Source organism: Daphnia magna, linkage group LG2, assembly GCF_020631705.1.
Source record: "Daphnia magna isolate NIES linkage group LG2, ASM2063170v1.1, whole genome shotgun sequence".
NCBI classification, from domain to species: Eukaryota; Metazoa; Arthropoda; class Branchiopoda; order Diplostraca; family Daphniidae; genus Daphnia; species Daphnia magna.
The window spans coordinates 4,633,186-4,652,467 of NC_059183.1; the positions used below are offsets into that span (position 1 = coordinate 4,633,186).

A 19,282-nucleotide genomic window follows, 5' to 3' on the forward strand; every position below is an offset into this window, starting at 1 on the left:
AAAAATGTGCGTTCCATTTTTATTTATTTTTTTTCAGTCTGAGAGACACAGAAGAAAAAAACGATGCAAACAAGATAAACCACTATACATTTTGAATGGTCTATGAGGAAGACCAAATAGAGCAAACGGGGATCGTAGGCGACCAAATCCTTTTACGCTCTCTGTCGCTGTGTTGATGCAAGAAGAAAAAAACAGGAAAGAAGAAAACTAGTACCACAAGAAGAGAACAGGATGTTGGAAAAACAAACTGATATAGATACAGATAGATATTATTGACATCTTATATAATGACAAGCAGCTGCCTAGAGGCTACGTAACAACACAGACTCGAGATGGCAGAAATACGAAAGAAGAGGACGATTGTTGATCTATCTGCGCCACATACAACCTTAAGGGCAACGAGGAACAGAAAGTGCATCCTAGTATAGTGCACTTGCCAGTTGAAAATATTTATTTTTCTGCTTGTTCTCTTTTCCCTTTCAGCCACATTTCAAATGGTGTATACGTATATTCGTTGTTTTATTTTGGTTCCTGCTTTTCATGTGCCGCCGGGTCCCGCAATTCAAATTGTACTCAATTACTGAAACGTGAACTCTTTGGCCTTTCACTTCCATTTTGGTTATCTTCACTGTCTGTTTTGAACATCGGTAATCGCTTTTTTCTAACGATGAACATTTTCTGTTTTTCCTACGTGGTGTACAACAACACATAACGATATCGATCCAATACGCATAAAGGGAATGATATAAATACCAAATAGCATATGAAAACTGGTCCCCACCTCCCATCAAGTCTCGTCTTTTTATTGCGACCTTAAATTTTTAAAGGCATCAATTATTTTAGGGCGACAGTCGTCACAACATCATCTGGCAACACATAGATAGCAGCAGAAAATAGACTGAAAAAGTACAGAGTAGTTTTTCATTCTAATATTTTTTTAAGAGCTACATGGTACAGTGTTGACATTGATTCTATACTTGCATTCACCCAATGAGATTTTTTCTTTTGTGCCTACGCAGTTGCTGTGTAAAAAAAACAACCTCTAAACACAAGAAAACTATAGCAATGTCCATACACGCAGTGTAGACTAAATAATAATAATAAAAGACTTTTTATTCTTCCACTGAGGTCAAATGACCACCGTGGGACGAACAAAACGAAAGACTCTTTTTGATTTCTCTCTCCATTCAATTCGTTCTTTATTTATACCAAGAGAATAAAGACTCCCCCTTCGTCAAGGAGATCGGAGCAAGTTTCTACAGGCATTCTTTTTTTCCCCCTCCTATATTGATAGTGAAGTCATCTAAAAAGAAAGCTCTCAATGAAAAAGAAGTGGGAGTAGCGTCCAAATAAACTTTTCACATCATGTAATGGTTTCCTCTTGCAATCGGCCATAGACTCCAGTTACTCTTTTATAACATTCGTTTTTTCTTCTTTGGTCTCTGAACTTTTTCCTATTTACCCACCCATCAAATTACATAAAAATAAAATAAAAAATTGTATCGTAGTTTCCAACCTTTCCTGTACAACGAAAGAAAAAAAAAAGGGACAGAAAAAGAAACGGGGTGTACATGTTTGATGAGTCCCTAGGAGGCCAATCAACGCTCGCACAATCTGCGCGTTCAGAACTTTGTTACATAAAAATGAGGTGAGCCAATGAACACGGAACTGACAAAAAAAAAAGGAGTCTAATTACGAAAGAAAGAAATCCGAAACAATCTGTTCATCAAGTTCATTATGAGAACGATGGATAGAGGTGCCCGCTCCTTTCAGTCCCTCAACGCTTCTACAATTTCCGTTCGTAACAACTTGGCCACGTTGATATCACAAGGAAATGATGAGGGAAAAAAAAACAGTATTATTTTACGTCACTCTCAAGAAAATTCCTAGTCAAGGAAGAAAGAGATGTAACACACGAGCGAGAAAGGGCTCGAGTAAAAGTGTGGACATATAAGGGTTGCATCCGTACGGATATATATGTAGGGGATGCATCGCTGTCGATGACATCTGTAATACTCACACGGTTTCGAGTGCAAATTGAATGTTTGGCAGTACGTTGAGAACGATACAAAATAGCGGAGTGATGTATATCCCAGACAAAAAACAGTTTGTTTGGACTGCACTGATATAGAATAAAGAAGCAAAGATTTTCTGGCTTGGTTGAGAAGAAAACAAAAAATCAATAAAAAAAAAAAAAAAAGCGGAAAAACTCTTCTCCGTCCAGCACTACTGCAATTCAAGGATTTACAAAGGGCTATAGGGTTTCTTTCTTCTTGTTTTTTTTTTTCTATCTTGTGTTACGTACAATACTCCCGGTCAGAAAATTTTTTCCTCTTGGCATGCCAACACGATCTCCCGAGAGTCGGAAGTCTTGACAAGTGAGTGCAGCTGTATAGTTGAAAAGATGAGTGTTAAGCAAAAAGAGAAAAATGGGATACAAACTGTCGCCAAAACGCATTTGTACGTCATCAACGAGACTATACAATGCTTCTATGGCAATATAATAAAAAAAAAGCCTGCATTTTTTCTTCGTTTCAAAAGTCTAGAGAAAGTTAAAAAAATCAAAACAACAAAGTTTAGTTGGAAAAGAAAAAATCGACAAACGTAGAACACATCGACGTTAAAAGTCTAGCAAGAAAAACATTCGTAACTTTTCCTAACTGCAGGCACTTTGTAGGGTGCGCACGTTCCGTGCCGATGGGGACCGTATTATAGGGTCAAGAGATTACATTGATACATGGGCCTAAAACTTGAAGCGAGTTGAACATTGCCGACTGCCCGAATTTGGGCAATGAATCGCACAGACGAAGAGGAGCAAAATCGGATTGTGATATACAGCAACAAGTTTTGGTGACCACCTACGCGCACAGCTCTAATAGCTATTTACTTTACAAGTTTAAGGCTGTTGCAAGATGCACCACTTTTCTCTTTAACGATATAACCTTCCGTGCTTTACATCGCATCGACCCGTGCCTCATATAAACCTGCACTCATGTACAACAAGGAAATATATACACCAAAAACAGCCAGTGTACGAAGGCTCTGAAATAAAGTTTTCATGGCTACAAAAAAGTCATCCCCATTTTCACTGCGGTAATGGAAGACGGCCCAATGCCCTTTTTTTTTTTTTTGCCCGTCTTGGTATAGTCACGGATCAAGAGATGGAAAAGAAGCTGTCGTTTTCCCTAAACCGTATAAGACACAGTGATGCTTTCTCTGTACGCAACTTGATGTAATATGCAATGCTAAAGTTTCTGGTTGTTAGCACAGGCTCCCCCGTTTCAGAGTTTCTCGACAGTCACAGTTACGAGTCCATCATACGACTCATCTAACTTTTGGGGCGTGTATCCAACATCACTTGCCCCCGTATTGATTTAAAAACAAACATGACTCTCTTGAAAATTCTACGTGTTTTGTTTTTTTTTATTTTACTTGCTAGTTGTTGTTTAACATTTGTGAAATCGAAAAAAGTCTTACCTTTTCTCCAGCCAGTTCTTCCTTCACTTATTCCTTTCACACATTTTTTTCGACTGCAAGGCGTGGGCAGATTTCGTTACACACGTGTCACTCTCAGATGAACAGTTGAAATGACATTCATGGAATAAGACTGGTTTCGTTCACGTCGATGAAAGACGAGTGAAGAATGTTGTTGTGACTGTGTGACTAGCGAAACTGAACGTCGAATAAAAAAGGAGTGAGTGCGGCAACGTAGATAAATTAGAGGTATGGCAAGCTATTTCCTTTATCGTACCCTACCTGCACTTTTAGAGATTTGTAGAACCTTTTTTCTATTTAGGTTACCATACCCCATGCAGCAAGACTATTTCTTACCGTCACCTGGAACAAAGACATCTGGTGGCCAGAATTTTCCGAAATAAAAAAGATCTGAACAATCCAAGAGAAACACTGGCAACGGCCGGCCTAACTGTGAACCAATAATGGATATTCTTCCGCACTAGCGCTACACGTTGTCGGTGATATCTCCACGACCCGGCATTGGGAAAGGTTTGTTGGCGTTTTAGAAACATCAACGCCGAGAGAGGCCGTAAAGTAAACGCGCTACGTATTCCGCATTCAAGGGTAGAGACGTACCGCATAAAAATTGGATGCCAGTCGAAGGGATATGAAAACAACAAAGGATAAATAAATAAAACGACTTGAGTACACCAGCAATAAGCTTTTCGCGGTCTGAACATCCGATTTTTTTTTTTTAAAGAAAAAAGTAGGTACATATTTTCATGATTTTTGAAGAGGGACCGAGAAAAACCAACAGCTTTTCTTTCCACTTCGCATCCCGTCGCCTTCCACGCGTGTCGTCTTGCGCGGATGAGCGAGCAACTCCGATGGGGCCTATATACATCAGTATATTTATATTCTATGTCGACTTAATGCATATACGTATGATTAAGTGAGCCCTTCCTTTTTCTACATAGAAAATAGCTTTATGGATTTATTTATTATAATTTTTTTTTTCTTTTTGGCTGTTTTTGGCGGCTCGTGAATCGCTTCGCAACTGTCGTAGAAATAATGACACGCTTCGAAACTGCGGTAGCAGCTGGAAGAAATCAGCAAATGCGCGACGATGGCCTCAGGTGAAGAAATAAAACGAGAGAAAAAAGTTAAAAAAACAAAACAAACAAAACATACTGAATGTTTCTCTGGTGCATGATTGTGGCATTTTCGTTCGCTACATAAACATGGGAGGAATAAAAAATGGTGGCGGTGGGGTCTGTTTGACTTTGGTACAAACTTGGGCAAAGTAAGGAGAAAATCGAAGGCGATGCGAATGAAATATGGCATTCGATTGGACGACAGCTCTTGGAATATGCTGTACGAGACATCAACTTTACCCGCACTTCCTCGAGAACTCTTTTGCTCCTCTATTGTCATTGTAGTTTCTACTCCGGGAAAAAAGAAAACAGATGAAATTCAGGTTTTTATTTTGCAAAAAAAAAAATATAAGTTTTTTTTTTCTCCAGTGGATCATTTATTCAACAGAATCGATTTTTTCCCCCATCCGCCATTGAATCGTGAAATCATTCCGGTTTGCAAACCGTCATCTTCGTCCATCCTTTCTACACAACGCGGGGCTAACAGGAAACGCTACTAAAGCTCGACTGGACAATCAAATTTGACAATTTTCATTTTAATGCAGTTGGAGAAAAATTCAATTTGTCTACTCGGCTCGATGTTAAATCGATACAACTTTCACCACCTCATATTCTCCACATCTCATTTTACAATATACTTGCTAGCTATAAAATTTTTAAAAATTATTATATAAGAAAAAGAACAACTGAATTATTGATATTCATCGTTTTTTTAGAGCCCCTCCTATGCAAAAGACTCACGATATCAAATCTACCAAGAGGATATAGGTATATGTGTAACTCCACTAGATATATAGGGATCTATAACGACAAGACAGGCAAAAAGAATTTACGATCTGGCTGTGCTGGGATATCATTTTATTACTATTATTAGAAGAATGGATGTTTTTTTCCCCTCTCCTATCTCGCTCTCTGCAATGTAAGTAACTACCATATTAGATAGCCCCAGCGCCGAAATAATGGCGGCCATGACAGGTCATTGTCGCAGGCGTCGGTCGCTCTTTTTCGTGAGAACAATAGATAGATTCAATTTTTTTTTTGCCCTTTACAGCAAACGATATCGTATGCCGGAAGAAAAAAGAAGATAAGAAAAAGGAAAAATTCTACATTCCTTTCTCTTTTATAGATCGGTTGTTCCTCTCATTTCAATAGCCGTTCAAAGTCGTTCGTCTTTGCGTGAGCGGTAGTTTAGAAAAAAAAGGGGGGAAGGAAAAAGACTGGCGGTAAAACGTTCTTGTCACGGTGTTAAGACCCTCCTGGAAAACAAATGACGATCTCCCCCAAAAAAAAAAAGAAAAGACGCATTTTGTTCTTTCTTTCTCACAAAGATGCGTCTATAAAGGCCTACTAGCAATATACTAGCTTGTCTTGTATAATCAAAACAACGGGAGGCTAAGCGAACGAACAAGCGGCAAGGAAAAAGAAGAAAGGAAACAAGAAGACGGATGGAAAAATGGAGATAAATGAAGCCCCGCCTAGAGCGCAACGCTTGCGTGTATTATTACAAACTCTCTCAATTTCACAGTAGCAGCAAAGAGCCATCAGCTCAAAGTCCCCCCATTTTCCCCCCGTTATCTTGCGAGACTGGCCGTACAATAATAATAGTGGTACACAGCCGATTACAAATGACATACATTACAATTATATATATTTATATATATATGAGTTTTTGTGTTGAGCCCAAACGTTCAACCGTTTAATGATTTGGATTTGATCGTCATCATTGCAAGTACTTTGTTGTTGATGTATAGACAAAGAGGCAAATACAGAGCGTTTACAGGGAGAGCGGGTATTAATTATGCAGCAGGGAAATTTTTCTCGCATTAAAAACATTGATACATAATTCAACGAAATGACAATTGGATTGAAGAAGAACGGCAGGGAGATACGTATTTTTTTTTTTTTTTTTTTTCTTAAGGTTAGTTTCAGAGAGTGAATGGAAAAATTTCGTTTCTTCAGTTGAACTACTGAACATCGTTCTGATTAGCTTACAGGGGTTACTAGATAATCGGGGCAAACAAAAAATACGTTATATATTATGTAGGTGTATGTATATCTTTGGCAACGAGGTAAAAACTTAATTAATAGATACGAAAAATCAGATGACACAAGAAAAAAAAATAAACGAATAATGGAAACACGAGACCCAAACAAGCATTTTAAAAAAAGTAAGTAAACATTGAAAACGAATATCGGCGGGATAACCCTGGCTCCGTTCCAACATAAGTCAAATAAATATCAACATTTTTTTTTTATCCCCCCCCCCCTTTTTTTTTTTTTTTTTGTGGTTTTTGTGTACGGCAGGCTGACCCATTCAGCCCAAAAAAATTGGGAAAAACAAAAAAAGAAAAACAAATTATTATGGGCGAAGATGCCATGCGTCGACGACCACGTCACGTCAACTGAGTAGGGCGGCACTCAGACCAACAACAAAGAGCCATAATTCCAAAAGGACTAGGATCGGACGGGCGTTGCTGGAACCTCCTCGGCCTGCGAGTAAACCGACGCACACAAATATTCGCAATTGCCATTAGACACACACACACAAATAAATACATACACATCTCCCTTCGATCGAAAAAAAAAAGAAAAAGAAATCATCATCATTGTATAAAATATGAGCTTCGTGTGCGTCATGTCCGGAGACTATTCGATCGCTGCCACACGGAAAAGAAATGGAAGGAAATGAGGCAACGTCTATGTATCAAGCCGACATCGCTCGGTGCAACTACAATCCCATACAGTTACGTGCAATAGCAAAAACACGCGCAACAATAGCGCCAATCCCGAATGCATCGAGAAAGTGGGAGGCACCGAAAGAAAACTAAACAAATCAGCAGCTGTATAATATTGACGAAAATAACAGCAAATGAAAAGGAGCTTCCATCATACTTAAAGAACTGTAGCTGCGCGTCTGATTTTTCTTATTCAGCCCACCCGCAATTGTGAAAAAAATAAATGTCTACGACACGGGACGGATAAATCTCACGTTTTTCTTTCTTTTCCATTCAATCAAGCTATACACGACCGTCTTTTTCCCGTAACGTCTATACATCAGCAACGGCAGATTTCATTTGACGACGGTACGAATCAGATTACTCGTCAGTTCGGCCTTCGAGACGGCAAGGCAATGGCAGCATCATCGATCAAACTATTTGAAATCTTTTCTATATATACCATATTCCTTTCTTACATTTGGAAAATGATCCGCCGAATAGGTGGAGCCCCACAGTAAAAAAAAAAAATCTGAGAAAAAGGAAAGAAATGTTTGCCTTCGATTTTCTGGACGCACTTACGAAAAAAGCAAAAACAACTTGATTGTTTGAAATGATCCTACCTTTGTTGGCGGCTGAAAGTGAATAGGAATCGCGGCTGTGATGGGAAGACGCCATTGAGGCGGAGACTTGATGTTGCTGGCCGGAAGAATTAACCGGTGACATACTGGAAGAAGAGGTTGATGACACGCGTGAGCGTTGCACCTGCTGTTGGAGTTGAACGGTCAACGCCGACGTTGTCGTCACGTTGGTCGATGCAACTCGCTGGTAGACCGTTTCGTTGAGAACGATGGCCCGACAGGCCACGTTAAGAAATTTTCTTTCCAACTGCCTGGCCGATGGCCAGATGCTCAATTCCGATTCGGCCGACCACAATTCCAGCCCGCTTCCGTTACTGTTCTTCTTGTCCGAGGACATGGTAGATTCCATGACGTAGCGAGATTCTACTTTGTTGATCGTCTGAAATACATTTCCATACAAATTTGAGATAAATGCATTTTTTATTACGGCTCGTTTTCTTTTTTCTTTCTAACATCGACTATCGTGTTCAACATTTTTTGTTTTCTGCTTTGCGGTAAAGCGCATCAATTTGCTTAACGAGCTCATTAACTACATCGCTGGTTTTTACAAGCCAACTTGTGTTTGTCGTCATCGCAACAGAGAGACTGAACGAGTTAGGATACATCAAATAAAAAACTATCAAACTATCGACATTTAAATGACGTACCTCTTGACTGTCAACGAACCACGAAAGAATCGGTTTAGGTCTCGATTTGCGAAATGAACAGGTGAAACGGAGTTGGTTGCCCGGCTTCAAATCATTGGTAGGATGGCCGACCATTAGCGGTCCGTCGCTGTAGATATCTGAAAACATTGGCGACGATAGACGTTTGAGCAAGTGATAGGCAATAAAATTGTATGCCGATAAAATTTTGAGTTACCGTAAACAGTGAGATTGTCTTCGCGGTAGTCGGTATTGAAATGAGGGCCCTCGGTCGATACTTCGCACTTGTATCTGCGTCATCCATTTTTCAATTGAATTAGCATACATTTTCATGCCGACTCGTGAACAGTAGAATATTCAACCAATTTCAAATGTAAAGTGTATATACTACCGGCTGTGCGAATCGCACCGCACAGTTAAGATTGGACGTACCTGCCCTCGGCTTCGCGAGTCACGGCTTTTAAGTGAACTTTTCCTATTTCCTGCTCGTCGTACTGCTCCATTTTCCCCGTGCAAATAAAAAAGTGAACACAAATAAATAAGTAAATAAGAATTATGGCACTTAAACTAAGGAAATCCGTACACGTAAAACGCGGGGGATACAAAACGAGAAATGGTGCGGAAGAATCGATCGTGATCACAACAGCTGATGCCGCCCATTGACGTTATGGGACGCGACATCTGCGAGATCCGCCCATCAGATTACCATAGACGACAACTGCAACCACAACAAAAACACCCGAGAGCAAACGAAAAACAAAACAAAAAAGGGAACAAACATGGCAAGAGACAGCACCACTCGGCAACAAATGCATGACTTGGTTGCGCGCGTTATTAAAAGAGAAAAAGCAAAATAAATAGCCCCCCCACTTATTGCAAGACTGTGCCACAAGATAGTTTGCTATTCCACGAAAGAATAGACGTTAACTGTCATCGATACTTGTTACATGTTTGAATCTAAACATTGAACATCTTCTTTTGGATTTTTATTCAATGACTAAACCTATAGCAGCCATAACGATTGGTACCTAGTACAGCATCCAATTCTTACGGATGTTAGGTTTCTCTCATCGCTTCAAATCGTAACCACATAGAAAAATACTAACAATGTCAGAAATTCGAGAACGGCAAAGAAAAATAGACTAGACCTCTTACGGTGTATATACAAATAGATAACCGATGCGTAAAAACGTAGACGTCATGTTTATCTAAAGTAAAAGCTGTGCTGCCGCTACACTATTGTGGAGAGCCAGACTATCTATATCCTTAGACATACAGTACATGTATATTTCCGTGAAACGAATGCGCCTACGGTGCTGCCCTTTTCTAGCAAGTATTTTTTTTTTTGTACGACATTTTAAGGTAAGTACACATTGTGGATGTTTATAGGATTTCGAGAGGCTGCTAAACTTGGTTGTAACTATTGAACGAAAAAAAAGAAGGAAGGCAGAAAAATATGCCGTCAGCCTGCCATCATCGATATGCGCCGTCGCCAATCACTTGAATATAACCTGTCTGACGTTATCTACCAGCCACCAGCCAGCTACGATTTTTACAGAAAAAAAAAAGACGAGAAAAAAAAACAAACAAAACAAAGAACAATAATAACAAATAAAGAAAAACAATCTGATGGTTTCGAGTGTCCTCATTCGAATCAAACGATTGAAGAAACTATTCCAGGACAACAATACACAACAGTTTGATTATTGTATGTTTTCCGAGTGGGAACTAAAAGGTAAAAAATAATTATAACATATGCGCATTTGCATATTGAGTAGCCCATTTCAAGGATTCACATTCGAATTCAAGTTTGCCCGCTAAAAGGAACGGAGGAAGAGAGAAGTTGGATAATGAACCTCACTTCCCTCTCTAACTAGACGAAATCTCTAGTCGTCGTAGTCTAAGTAAAGGTAACTTAGTTCAAGTCAAAGTGAAATGCAATCGCCCGTGTAGACTTCAAGACCATTATTTAGCATACGTTTAGCGTACAGCGTAACGAGAAGGAATGGGGAACAAAATGCCATCCCATCCAAACAAATCAAAGAAAATCAATTCAAAAATTGGGATGTAAACCTTTTTGTTCAAGAATAATTGGCAGTTACATTTCTCTTCGTGTCTATTTTTGAATTGTTTTTCTTTAACATGCCTTTTTTTTTTACGTGGTTTATTCGTTCCCGGAAGACATCCGAAAATCCCAAATTGCGCAACTGCGTATAGCCTCGCATGTCGTTATTACCCGTGTGACGTCACATCAGTGTCAAAGTTTGCTCCCGTAAGACCAACTTAATGAAGCTGGACTAATTGTGCCAGCCTAAAGCAAGTAGACGTAAGGCCAGTTCTGTAAAGAGCGCCGCAGTTTCGGTGGATGAAGGGCAAAGGAAAGTTTGCATTGGTGAATAATGGGCGAGAAACGTCACAGCGTTCAACTCCATAGACACATACTTCCCATGCACTTATTTTCCCCTTTCATGCACGCAAATAAGCCAACCGTGACCGAACATCCAACCTATTTTTCTTATTTGCCATCCCTCTTCTCCCGAAGGTATGCAAATCAGCAAGTGCTCCGTGAGGCTACTTATATACAATCTGGTCTGAAACGCATAACGGTCCGCATTTAATCGCTACTACGCAGAGCAAGTATATAAATAGACTCGCAAACGATGCAGCAGATACGCCAAATATGTGTGCATGCTCGGGAACTTGGTAAGTAGTAGGTACTCGACTATTTACTATAGCCGACTACATACTAGACATACACAGACACGCCCTCCCCCACCCTTCCTTTTGCTGTAGTCAGCAGGCCGACGTATTAGGAACTCTACTCTCGGATGTAATTAAACATGCTTTACAAAAGAAGATCAGTCAATAAGGAACTTTAGAGATGGCCGCAACTCTTGTGCAAACACACAACCGACAGGACGTGCAGAGAACTCTGATTGCGCTCATTTTCAAAGAGCGCAGGCAACAAAATCCACGACAAGATGGCGAGAGTTTTATAATGTCTAGTGGGAAAAAAATCAAAAAGGATTCACTCACGTGTACGGTGAAATTTGACCAAGGGAAGACTCTGAATTGTGGCGTTTCCTTAGGCACGTAACCGAAAAATTCTGCGAAAAACATAAAATTCAATTCAATACATTTTTGTTGTTGTTGAAATATATGCTTTGCATGTGTTATTATTATTATAATATTTCCCATTTGTATGCCTACCGTGAGAGCCCTTGTACCATTTGATCGAATAGAGCGAATCACCGTCGAGATCGTAGAGGCATCGCAGTACCAAATCTGAGCCGCGTTGTACGTGACTGGGTACGACCATCTGCGTGATGACCAGAGCGTCACCTGCGTTCAACAGCCACACCATGTTTTAGCACGTGAGTAGGCACAGCAATCCAATAAAGAAATAAAAAATTAAATAAAGGAAAGCATAAGCCGAAAAAATAAAAATAAATAAATAATGCTTTTTAAAAAAGAAAATCTTTGGTCATCGCTTATTCGATAAAACTTACGTATCGATCTGATATAAACCAATTATTTTTATTTTATTTTTTTTTTTTAGATTCCGAATTTTATCGGTGCTGAACAACTTGGTCATGGGTAAACCGAACAGGGCATTTCGGTAAATCATTTTTTAGGCCAGGGCACTACAACTAGACATAATAGGGACAGGTCTATCCACTCCACATAGGAATGGTTAGAATTGATTGAAAGGACAAAATTTAAAAAAAACCGAAAATGCTGTACAAAAGGCTTGTCTAAAAAGCAACGGAATAAGGTAAAAGGATTCAATTCTTTTTCTCCCAATCAGGACATGCCATTTTTTGGATAAAAATTGGCGATCGATGGATTCTTTGACTTTTATTTTGTAGTGACTTATTAAAATTTCTAAAGGGCTATCGAAGGAAAGTTGCTCAAAGAACGAAAAGGATGACAGTTGCGAGAAAATGAAATCCACAGAATTCGAAACCTGAATGATTGAAAAAGATATCCCCGAAAAAAAAAAGAGGGTGCAAAAGAAATGCGACAGAACATCGCCTCCCAAAAGTTATAGACATGCGTGATTGAAATGTTGAACTTACATTTGTAGCTGACGTAGAGAATGACGGAAGAGACTACGATGAAGACGGACGAAGGGCTTGAGATTTTCTTCTTCATTTTTTGTTATGTGTGTGTTAAACTTTGATACTTTTTCACTTGTGCACAATATGAGTTTTCTTTTTCTTTGCGCGTTGTCGCTCTCCACTTCGTTTCCTCCCCTTCACACCAAGCGGCGCCGTGTGAGTGATGTCGGTCGATCAATTCGTGCCGCGGCCTTTATGGGATTCCCTTCTTCCGTAGCTCAGCATCCCGCGCTTTCGGGAGCGCTTTTTCCTTTTTTTCACGGAAGAGAAATCACTCTCTCTCAACGCACACTCACACAGATACACAAGGGCAAGAAATCAGTACGGCTATTGTATCCAAACAGGAGAAGCAGCACCACTAGAACGTCGCCTGAACACGGGCTAAATAGAAAGGAAAAAAAAAAGAAGAAGATGGAGAAGAAAAGAAGAGAAATCAAACGAGAGTTGATGTGTGTGCATTGTCGTCGCCCTTCGTGTGTACGGCCCGCGTCTTGCGATTGAGTGCCCTCCGTCTCTCTTTTCTCTCCAAATAGTTTTCTGAAGAGCTCCGCGCCGGTTGAAGTGGGTTGGTGACAAGCGCTCTAGTCACATATAACAAACACGCCCAATAACGAACCGAAGCTAACACACTTCTCGTCATCCGAGTAGGGATGATGGTGCAAACCCTGGAAGTTTTCTTTTTCTTGTTTCTATCATCTTGGCGAAAAAGAAAAAAAATTGGTGGGAAAAAAAAAATACAAGAAAACAAACAAAACAAGTAGAAGAGGGATAATATTAACAACGTTGCCACTCATGGTATGGAATGTTGCACAAGTGGATTCGATGATGAAAACGTCGGTGAGACCGGATCCATTCCACGGATGTAATTGGAGGGTTACTGATTTTACAAACAGAACAACAAAAACAGAATTGATGAAAGTGATGTTGCAATAACAGGAAAGAAAAACAAAAATTAACGATAGAGAAAACACAATAACCTGCATGCAAACAAGCAGTCGCTCATTCCACGCGTCTGACATACCTTTACCGGCACTTTAGTTGTCAGTCTTTCTTTTTCCAGAATTTTTCATTGGAACATTGAATTGGATTCCCGAGTTTCTCCCGCTTCGAAGTAATTACATCTGTGGAGCCGTCAATTCGCAAAAGAACCAGAAGCAAAGTCAAACTAATTTTTTTTTGTTGTGCCGTTGAAAAATGGAGAAAAAAGACGTCATACGCACAACAATGTAATAAGGCCTAAAATGAGGAAAACTCCTCTTTTCCCCCTGTGGCCCAAACACAAAACAAACTTTTCCCACAGCGAATACAATCAATTCACTTCTCTCTCGAAGACCCATGCACACGCACATACAGATTTAAAATAAAAGGGTGCGGGACGAGAGACACACAAAAAAAAAAGTGCACGACATGAAAGGAGCTAAGGGGCGAAAAAATAAACTAAGTAAAAAAAGGGGAGGAAGAAAAGAAAACATAATAATTTTTTTCCCCGTATAAATCGAGCAGTCGAGTTTTTCGAGCAAGTAAACCAATACAACTAGCAAACAGAAAAAGGATTTCCATCCAGTTCTTTTTTTCTTTTTTCTTCCTCTTCTTATCTTTATTTTTGTCGTTTTCGCTTGTTATTGTGGAGGACATAGAAGGGACATGTTTCCATCAGCGGAAGCGATCAACGGAAACAGCAATACCCAATAGAAACCGCGCGCAAGCTACCACGCTAGCTCTTTATCTCTACAGCTCGTTGGGCACACAAAGAAAGAGCAGTCGAGGGAGTAAAGGAACACTTGAGCTCGAGTCTCTTTCTTCTCCCTCACACATTTATTTCCGGTTCTTCAGTTGATCGATTCAAATTGCATTTGCGTCCTTGTTTTTTTCTTTTTTTTTTTTTTAAAGGAGGAAAGACCCATGTCGCGCCTTTCCTGTGTCTTATACGATACTACTTTATTTCCATCCCGACGGCGCGACAAGGAATAAAAAGAAAGCTTGTTGATTAGATTGAACACGCGATCCGCTCGCAGACGAATATGACATACTCATCCCCTGCATTAAACTTGCATGAGTAAACTTTTCCTTTTGGAGGCTGATGAAACATGTCTCTTTTTTCAACGATCAATGCCAACCGAACGCTCAATAGAATTCGATTAAAGTGTATAAATGAATTGTTTGTTTTTTTTTTTCGTTTTTGGTGATGCGGGATAAAAGCGATTTAGCATCCAAAGTGGATGTCTCATTGGGCACATGTTTTAGTTACCTTAATATTTAATAGTTTGGGTGAATGATGAAAATGAGTCCAAAAATGTCGTCCACGAAGACAAGATATGTAACTCCTTTCGGCGAAGCTTTCACATGCCACACTACGAGAACATTTCCAGCGGAACTGAAGAACTCATGGAAAGCAACGAGAGATACCCTTACCATTCTGTTGCGCGTGCATGGCGGGCAGCTAGTGTTGGGAACGCAGAAAGACGCATGCGTGAAGGCTCGCATCCAAAGGCTGGAAATAAAACATGGTCTAGTAGTTGCAACTTGTGAAGTTATGGCTGGTGAGGGATGTTTTCTATTTTCTCCCAATTTACAAAATAACGAACAATTAGTCATTTATGAAGAAAATCACATTATGATGAGGGTCTGGGCTTCAGAATCAGCTTGCCTGTGTCGTCACAAGACATATTGAAATCAGTCAGAACTTGTCTGGCTCTCGAGGCTACTATGGAGGGAGCCACAACTCGTTTGTGGATTCCACATACAAATAAGAACACTTAGAAGATGTACATGTTAAAATGAGTTCCACTTTAATCCAAAATATGTAAGATTTACCTAGGAGTAGTGAGGCAATGGTGAAGAAAATGTGATTATACAGTGAATACAAGAAAGACACTTGCATAGTTTCAGGATCCACAAGCCACTGCCAAGCTGCAACAGCTGTGCAGATAGAAATAAATGCCAACAAAACTACAAGGATAGAAACAGTGAGGCTTGCATGTTTAAAATGATAAAAACAAAAAAAAATTATACCTCTCCATCTAATTGTTGAAGGTTGTATGGATTGTATTACTTCGGTGAGACGCCTTTCAAAGGCTTTCAAATCTAGTGCATCAAAGAAGTTATAACTGTCATTTATGGGCTTTAATTAGAGACCATGCGATCCAGCAGAATGAAACAAATCTTTACTCTAATTCACCTTCACACGCCGTTTGTTCTAAGCTCATTTTCAAGTTTAAATAACAAAAATTCACTGTGTACTTTGCACTTTAGTTGAGTTGGAAAAGCCAAGAAGTTTCGTCCACTGTAGCAGAAGCTAGCTAAAAGAAAGCAGACGACTTTTCAACTCAGCATTATGAATTCAAGAAGGCAATTCCGCATAGGGCATAGCCCATGGTTACCATGGCATGGTAGAATCGTAGAATTTATCGTTTTTTTCCATAAATTTACTTCAAGGTGAGATTAAAATTATTTTTCTTTACTGTGAGTAAACAAATTTATTGCTCTAAAAAAAAATTGGGGATTCAGCAGAAAATGACATCGATTATTTACACAGTGCCGTCAACATGCACCCGATTCAATCAGTTGAGGTGAGCTGGCCACAAGTGCATCTGCGACAATAGTAGCATCTGACAAAATTTGAGGAAGGGGACTTTGCGACGATACAGGTATTGTGACCTTTGGTGGAGGTGATCCAGGTGGAGGTGGAGGGGGTGGTAGGAGATCAAAAACTGGATCAAAATCGTCTTCAACAATCTTCTCCTTTTTGGCCTTTTTCATCTTCTTTTTGGGCGATGTTTCAGTAAGAGGTGTCACTTGAACGACAGGTGGTGGTGGAGACCGTACATGTTCGTCCTCATCTTCTGAGGAAGTTCCACAACCAGGACGAACGCTGTCAGCAAATATGACAGCTTTTTTCTGGCTGCCGCTTTCTTCATCCAACAGACTAATGCGTGGCATTACCAATATTCCCTTTCCAGCTTCCTTAAGCTCCACTGGTGGTGGTTTTGGACGTTTTCCTCTTTTAACTACTTTATTCTTATCCTCCTTGGCTTCAAGCGACGGCGATTCACCACTATCCGACGAAAGATAAAAATTGTGAAAATGAAGCAAAATATGATACAGTTGTATGACAGGATCGTTACCCAGACTGAAGAATATTGGATGTTTCAAACAGCAACAGTTTTTCCTCCAATGCCTCAAGCACAGTCTCATCTGCAACTTCTAGATTACTGGCCACAGCTTCAAGATTTTTTAGCTCCTTATCCCAGTCCTTTTTCACTTCTTCGTCAGGCGTTGCAAGATCCTCTGGTTGGGTATCAGGTTTTTTCTCTTCATTGGTCTCCGTCCGAACTTCTTCTGATGTTGTATTTTCTGTCTTCGGAGGAAGGATTCGTACCAATGGCTGATAGAGTACGCTCTGAAGGTGTGGGGGAATGTAGGGTGCAGCGGGAAGAGCTCGGTTACGGCAATGTAAAATCCAGGGTCCCAGAGGGGCAGCCTTTGGTCCAAATCCTCTTGCCCTAAATAGAAATCAAATCATTGTTGAAATTCCGATTAAAATAACCAAAGGTAAGTTTAAGTAGAACTTTTACCGTTTAACTGGACTGGTTGACATGCCATTCGAATCAAAGGTCCATGAAAAATGCTCGACGGTTGATTCAGGAGATGGTATAGTTGCTGTTATTGGTACCTCAGAATCAACTTTGATCCCTAATTCGAGTTCCAATCGTTCATCCAAAGAAATTCTTTTTGCGTCTAATGTCATTAGGTCTGTTGTTTCCATTGAGCCTATATCACTGCATTCTTTGATTTGTTCCCAATCTCCCATCTGAACGTGGATATCTGAGGTACGTGGATCTCTTCTTTCGGAGGGTGAGGTACCTCTTACCCCTTCTCGGGAAGACTGATAACGTGACGATCTCCATTCTTCATCCCAGTCGGGACTGGGTGCGCAGCGTTTTCCGTTTCCATTGCTGTTATTCTCTTTCCACGTGCTCTTATTTTCAAAGTGTCGACCGAATTGCACTGGTGATTGACTGGGCTCAAGTTTTATTTCATGTCCGACTTGCAGCGTATCCTTCCTAGCTTCCAGGCTTGGGCTAGGGGGACTGGATTGTTTAACTTGGATTTCTTTACCGTCATTAATTGCTTCTTTTTTGTCTTCATGATTCCGTCTAAGAAAAACAGAAGATTCATCTGACATATCCTCCATTTCATGACCAAAAACAGCACGTTTTTCACAGGAGTTTTCCAGACTTGCCACGAAATCAAAACATTCTTTTTGAAAGTCTTTAGTTTCGGGCTTTAGCGGTTCCAAAGCAACCTCTTTTTTCACTTTCGTTTGAGAGGAAATAAGACTTGTTAAAAAGTCATCATCATCAAAGAAAGGCAATTCAACTTTGTTGATTTTTACTTTTGAAATAAGCTTTGTGTTCAAAAGGTTAGGTGGTGGTTCTGGGAGGAAATCCATGCTGTAATCTCTGTTGTCTCGATAGTCTGATTCCTCCTCTGAATCAGTTTCCCATTGAGTAGCAAAAGAAACAGGCTGATTTTCAGTTTCTGTAACCTTGCCCACAAAAACTTTCTTGCTTACATACCACTTCCTGTATCTTCCAGAAAATTCCCGGTTTTGACATGATGCTGAGTTGCTGTTCATGATGAAATGCATAGTCCTCTTAGTGTCTTCATCAGCAGCATCAAAAATTTCTTTTCTAGACTGGAATACTCCTTTTACAAAGTGAGGGTTCTCACAGTATGAAATTTGTGGTTCTGTTTTGGTATACTGTATTATGTGAGAGGGAAAACTGATTTCTTCACCATCTTCTCGTTCAACAATATAAGTATACTTAAGATTTCCATGATGATTTGAAGGTTTCTGCATGTAACTTTCAGGGTTTAGGTTTTTACTTATTTTGTCCCGTTGCTCAATGAATGCAGGCAATGTCTTCTTTGGTTGCTCTGGTCTCAAAATGGGTTTTGATGGTGAAGAGCCTTCATTTTCTTCAAAATTTTCTCTCTTCCTCCTTAAATTAAGATTTAGGGGAATAATCATATCCATTTCCATTCTTTAAAGATTGGAGGTATTTGAACAAAGTTTTAGGCGGTAAAGGTCGACGCAAAAAACACTGGGGTTTGAACAGTAGCTAACACGCAACACGCCGCAGCTGAACGTTTAGCGGTTAGATTTGAATTTTTAAATTTCGGCTTTAATTCAACATTCTAGCAACTCGTACATTATCAAAATAAACAACAGGCTCTCTGACCACGCAAACAAAAAACGCTGAGGATTTAGGGGCCAAAAGAAAAAAATTTGACAGAGGAACCACGACTGAAGACATCTATGAAAGGATATCAAAAGCTCGTAATGCTTCTTTCAAGGGGTTGGGTAAGTTGGAAGCTTATAACGATAAATGCCGTTGCCGATTACCTGCATAATCGAAGACCCCGAATTCCGAAAGGACAAATTTTTAAGAAAATAGACTGTACACACCGTGCTTGTAAGTTTCACCATGGCACTTATGCGCACCTCTACACTTCTGAACTCTTAACACAGTTAAGGCGTGCGTCGTG

General features: G+C 39.9%; 3 protein-coding genes and 2 long non-coding RNA genes across 12 annotated transcripts; 1 reads left to right on the forward strand and 4 right to left on the reverse strand.

Moving 5' to 3' along the window:
• Positions 1 to 5: 5 nt before the first annotated feature.
• LOC116918047 lies at positions 6 to 5,886 on the reverse strand. Its single transcript, XR_004391375.2, has 3 exons — positions 3,478 to 5,886; positions 754 to 812; positions 6 to 687 (listed from the first exon to the last, which is right to left on the reverse strand). It is a non-coding gene; the product is annotated as an uncharacterized LOC116918047 (long non-coding RNA).
• A 178-nt stretch (positions 5,887 to 6,064) lies between these two features.
• Positions 6,065 to 15,284, reverse strand: LOC116918057. 5 transcript variants are annotated; one of them, XM_045168696.1, is made up of 10 exons: positions 15,143 to 15,284; positions 14,979 to 15,081; positions 12,689 to 13,111; positions 11,820 to 11,951; positions 11,646 to 11,716; positions 9,042 to 9,103; positions 8,827 to 8,900; positions 8,613 to 8,749; positions 7,948 to 8,344; positions 6,065 to 7,100 (listed from the first exon to the last, which is right to left on the reverse strand). In XM_045168696.1, exons 3-10 carry the CDS (start codon positions 12,762 to 12,764, stop codon positions 7,009 to 7,011), a joined length of 1,041 nt encoding a protein of 346 aa, XP_045024631.1. In that variant the 5' UTR covers positions 12,765 to 13,111; positions 14,979 to 15,081; positions 15,143 to 15,284; the 3' UTR covers positions 6,065 to 7,008. The 5 variants fall into 5 exon arrangements, with proteins under 5 accessions (XP_045024631.1, XP_045024628.1, XP_045024630.1 ...); XM_045168693.1 differs by having other exon boundaries at positions 12,689 to 13,851; XM_045168695.1 differs by lacking the exon at positions 15,143 to 15,284 and adding an exon at positions 13,752 to 13,851 and having other exon boundaries at positions 12,689 to 13,607; positions 14,979 to 15,126.
• LOC116918065 lies at positions 11,845 to 12,833 on the forward strand. 2 transcript variants are annotated; one of them, XR_004391380.2, is made up of 3 exons: positions 11,845 to 11,983; positions 12,169 to 12,384; positions 12,501 to 12,833. It is a non-coding gene; the product is annotated as an uncharacterized LOC116918065 (long non-coding RNA). The 2 variants fall into 2 exon arrangements; XR_004391379.2 differs by having other exon boundaries at positions 12,169 to 12,833.
• LOC116918063 (nuclear envelope phosphatase-regulatory subunit 1) lies at positions 15,269 to 16,064 on the reverse strand. 2 transcript variants are annotated; one of them, XM_045168700.1, is made up of 4 exons: positions 15,909 to 16,064; positions 15,743 to 15,814; positions 15,545 to 15,679; positions 15,269 to 15,485 (listed from the first exon to the last, which is right to left on the reverse strand). In XM_045168700.1, exons 1-4 carry the CDS (start codon positions 15,934 to 15,936, stop codon positions 15,343 to 15,345), a joined length of 378 nt encoding a protein of 125 aa, XP_045024635.1. In that variant the 5' UTR covers positions 15,937 to 16,064; the 3' UTR covers positions 15,269 to 15,342. The 2 variants fall into 2 exon arrangements, with proteins under 2 accessions (XP_045024635.1, XP_045024634.1); XM_045168699.1 differs by having other exon boundaries at positions 15,743 to 15,837; positions 15,899 to 16,032.
• Positions 16,065 to 16,186: 122 nt separating this feature from the next.
• On the reverse strand, positions 16,187 to 19,043 carry LOC116918052. Of its 2 annotated transcripts, XM_032923717.2 has the most exons (4): positions 18,559 to 18,698; positions 17,305 to 18,494; positions 16,855 to 17,232; positions 16,187 to 16,784 (listed from the first exon to the last, which is right to left on the reverse strand). In XM_032923717.2, exons 2-4 carry the CDS (start codon positions 18,378 to 18,380, stop codon positions 16,271 to 16,273), a joined length of 1,968 nt encoding a protein of 655 aa, XP_032779608.1. In that variant the 5' UTR covers positions 18,381 to 18,494; positions 18,559 to 18,698; the 3' UTR covers positions 16,187 to 16,270. The 2 variants fall into 2 exon arrangements, with proteins under 2 accessions (XP_032779608.1, XP_032779606.2); XM_032923715.2 differs by having other exon boundaries at positions 17,305 to 19,043.
• Between the last annotated feature and the right edge of the window lie 239 nt (positions 19,044 to 19,282).

Excerpts from the sequence above, each read along its gene's own strand:
- LOC116918057 (XM_045168696.1), bottom strand. The coding sequence starts at position 12,764 with ATGAAGAAGAAAATCTCAAGCCCTTCGTCCGTCTTCATCGTAGTCTCT. Across the intron at positions 11,717-11,819 it reads ATGGTACAAGGGCTCTCACG|AATTTTTCGGTTACGTGCCT; the intron begins GTAGGCATACAA and ends TGTTTTTCGCAG. Across the intron at positions 9,104-11,645 it reads GGTCAAATTTCACCGTACAC|TACGACGAGCAGGAAATAGG; the intron begins GTGAGTGAATCC and ends AAAATGGAGCAG.
- LOC116918052 (XM_032923715.2), bottom strand. The coding sequence starts at position 18,776 with ATGGAAATGGATATGATTATTCCCCTAAATCTTAATTTAAGGAGGAAG. Across the intron at positions 17,233-17,304 it reads TCAACCAGTCCAGTTAAACG|GGCAAGAGGATTTGGACCAA; the intron begins GTAAAAGTTCTA and ends ATTTCTATTTAG. Across the intron at positions 16,785-16,854 it reads TCCAATATTCTTCAGTCTGG|TGGTGAATCGCCGTCGCTTG; the intron begins GTAACGATCCTG and ends TTCGTCGGATAG.
- LOC116918063 (XM_045168699.1), bottom strand. The coding sequence starts at position 15,936 with ATGAGCTTAGAACAAACGGCGTGTGAAGGTGAATTAGA. Across the intron at positions 15,680-15,742 it reads TTCAACAATTAGATGGAGAG|TTTTGTTGGCATTTATTTCT; the intron begins GTATAATTTTTT and ends CTATCCTTGTAG. Across the intron at positions 15,486-15,544 it reads CATTGCCTCACTACTCCTAG|TGTTCTTATTTGTATGTGGA; the intron begins GTAAATCTTACA and ends ACATCTTCTAAG.